The sequence below is a fragment of the Otolemur garnettii genome, unplaced genomic scaffold (genome assembly GCF_000181295.1).
Source record: "Otolemur garnettii isolate 467f Iridium unplaced genomic scaffold, OtoGar3 scaffold00018, whole genome shotgun sequence".
Classification (NCBI taxonomy): domain Eukaryota; kingdom Metazoa; phylum Chordata; class Mammalia; order Primates; family Galagidae; genus Otolemur; species Otolemur garnettii.
The window spans coordinates 22,994,223-22,997,438 of NW_003852413.1; the positions used below are offsets into that span (position 1 = coordinate 22,994,223).

General features: G+C 43.3%; 1 protein-coding gene across 1 annotated transcript in view; it reads right to left on the reverse strand.

Annotated features, from left to right (window-relative positions):
* Positions 1–430, reverse strand: part of LOC105886665 (keratin-associated protein 4-3) — an 805-nt gene extending 375 nt beyond the window's left edge. Inside the window, exon 1 of the mRNA XM_012802960.1 lies at positions 11–430. Coding sequence (XP_012658414.1) covers positions 11–430 — 420 coding nt within the window. The remainder of the gene's footprint in view (positions 1–10) is intronic.
* Positions 431–3,216: the final 2,786 nt, after the last annotated feature.

Consider the following 3,216-nt stretch of genomic DNA (forward strand, 5'->3'; position numbering starts at 1 on the left):
TGGACACACAGCAGCTGGGGCGGCAGCAAGTGGGCTGGCAGCACAGGGATTGGCAGCACTGGGGCCTGCAGCAGCTGGACACACAGCAGCTGGGCCTGCAGCAGCTGGGGCGGCAGCAGCTAGAAATGCAGCAAGAAGGGCGGCAGCAGCTGGACACACAGCAGCTGGGGCGGCAGCAGCTGGAGATGCAGCAGGAAGGCCTGCAGCAGCTGGACACACAGCAGCTGGGGTGGCAGCAGCTGGAGATGCAGCAGGAAGGCCTGCAGCAGCTGGACACACAGCAGCTGGGGCGGCAGCAGGTGGGCTGGCAGCACAGGGACTGGCAGCACTGGGGCCTGCAGCAGCTGGACACACAGCAGCTGGGGCGGCAGCAGGTCTCTTGGCCACAGCTCTGGTCAGAGCAGACAGAGCCACAACAGGAGCTGACCATGGTGTTAGAGAGTGGAGATACTAGGTGGGTTACCAGAAGATTGAGTTTTTTGAATTTGGGGATCTCTTTGCCCCAGTTCGCCTTTTATACCCTGTTGAAAGAGTTTCTTCCTTGTTATTGTTTACCCTAATACATATGTAATTATTAAATGAGAAAATGGTAGACATTTTTTCTTGCAATGTCAGAATGACTTTTCTCTTTGTATGGTACATTTTTGTGCAATCTCTTTTCTTTCCAGATTAGCTCTTATGTTCCTTCCTTGCATGTATCATCTAAATTTTCAAGCTCCTGATGGGTTGTCATCACTGACAACTGGTGACTGGGTGTCCATGCATTCCTCCTTCAACTGTGACTCAACCTGAGCCCATACTGCAGGTCTCATGAGTCCAAGACACACATATGGGGCAGCAGCTAAGGACAGTAAATAGAAATGAAATAGTTTCCATTTTACAATGCTGACATGAGGGCTCATAAAGAGGAAGAGAAGACCCCCTGCTGTTGAGCCCCTCTTGAGTGAGGAGGAAGTATATGGCTCCGGGTGCAGGTTGAGGACGTGCAAGGTGAGAAAAGGAATTCTAAGTAATGCCTTTGGCATATGTCCTCATGCCATTAACTTGTTCTCATAGGCAGTATCACTCTATCTAGGAATCAAAGTTGCAAATGAAATTATCCTATCGTTCTTTCTGAAATAACCAAGTCACACACTACTCAGGAATGTAGCCTAGAACTCCATATTTGTTTTTTTTAAAAACTGCCTCAGATGTTCTTGGGAACATGCCCAAGACAGTCCAGGGCCATGACATTGCCTTTATCTCTTGCCATAAGAACATGTCAAAAAACACTCACCATAAGAACATGTCAAAAAACACTTAACATGTGATGACTAATTATCAGGGAAGTGAAAATTAAAACCATGATGAGATACCACCTTGCCACTATCCAAATGGTCACTATTAAAACATCAAAAAAAAAAAAAAACATAGAAATTGGCCTGGATGCAGTGATAAAGGAATACTTATACACTGTTGGTAGGAATGTAAATTAGTAAAACCTCTATGGAAAACTGTAGCGATTTCTCAAAGAACCAAAAGTAACCTATCTTTTGATCCAGTAATCCCACTACAGGGTATCTACCCACAGGAGATACTAAAACAAAAAGATATATGTACCTGAATGTTTATTGCAGCACAATTTATAATTGCAAAAATATAGAATCAACCTTAGTGCCCATGAATTGATGTGTGGATAAAGAAAATGTCATATACACATAGCATGGAGTACTCCTCAGCTGTAAAAGGAAATGAAATAACGTCACTTGGAGCAACTTGAAAGGATCTGAAGAAGTAGCTCAAGAATGGAAAAGCAAATACCACATGTTCCTACTAATAAGTAGGAGCTAAACAATGGGTACACACAGTCATAAAGTGGTGGAAAATACATTGGAAACTAAGAAACTTATCCATTGGGTGCAATGTACAGTCCCCTGGTGATGGGCATACTAAAAGCCTTGACTTCAGCATTATACAATTCATCTATGTAACAAGAACATCTTCCATTCTTGAGATACTTTTCTAAGAAGAATATGTTCTAGCTCCATCCAGGTAAACATAAAAGATGTAAAGTCTCCATCATGTTTTATGGTTGCATAGTATTCCATGGCATACATATACCACAATATCTCGGAAGAAAAAGTATTCAGTGTACGCAATACTATTATGAAACCAATATATAATCACCTACACACTTATACAAATGATAAAACACAGTATAGTCTGGAAAAAAGGAGGGAAGAGGAGGGAGAGGGAAAGGGAGGGGGGAGGTAGGGAGGACAGAGGGCATTTGGTGGGACCTTATCTCATGTGCACAATGCAATGGTACATTTCAAAACTATTCAGAGTGGAGTGTAAATGTCCTACCACAACAAATAAGTAAGTGAGGTGATGGTTATGTTAACCAGTTTGATGTAAGCATCCCACATTGAATATCAAATTAGCACACTGTACCCCATGAATACATTAACGTACACAGTTACGATTTAATAAGAAAAAAACCTGTACTCACAAATATTTTGAAATAAAAGTTGTATTAAGAAAAGAATATATCTCTTCTTAGTAAAGTATCTCAATGAGAATGGGGAAAAAGTATCCAGTGTACTCAATGCTAATATGAAGCCAATATATAAGCAATTACATGCCCACATGAAAGAAAAAATACATGTATACTCTAGCAAGGGGGAGGGGAAAGGGGAGAAAGAGGAGTGGGTAGGAGGGAGGGCAATTGTTGGGGTCTCATCTAATGTGCACAACGTGAGGATGTTCAGCATGACCCCTGGGTGAAGGGCTCCACTATGACTTGAACTGCTGCTGTGTGTCCAGCTGCTGCAGGCCCAAGTGCTGCCAGTCTGTGTGCTGCAGGCCTTCCTGCTGCATCTCCAGCTGCTGCCAGCCTACCTGCTGCTGCCCCAGTGCTGCCTGTCTGTGTGCTGCCAGGCCATCTGCTGCTATCCCTTAGAATCAAAAACAGTGTAACCTAAACATTTGTTCGCTCATACTAATCTGAATGCAAAAGAAAAAAAAAAGAGAGAAAAGAATATGTCTAATACAAGTCAAATACACCTGAGACTTTGTCTTCTCCAGAAGATGGATCAGGAGCAGGGCCCCATACCGTATGGCATAATAAACCATACTTTTTACAACAGAGTGGGAAAGACTTAGCGACTGGAGAGGAAGTCGGGATTTCTGATGGAGCTCATGTGGCTCAAAGACCACACACCTTCCCTGAGCCAT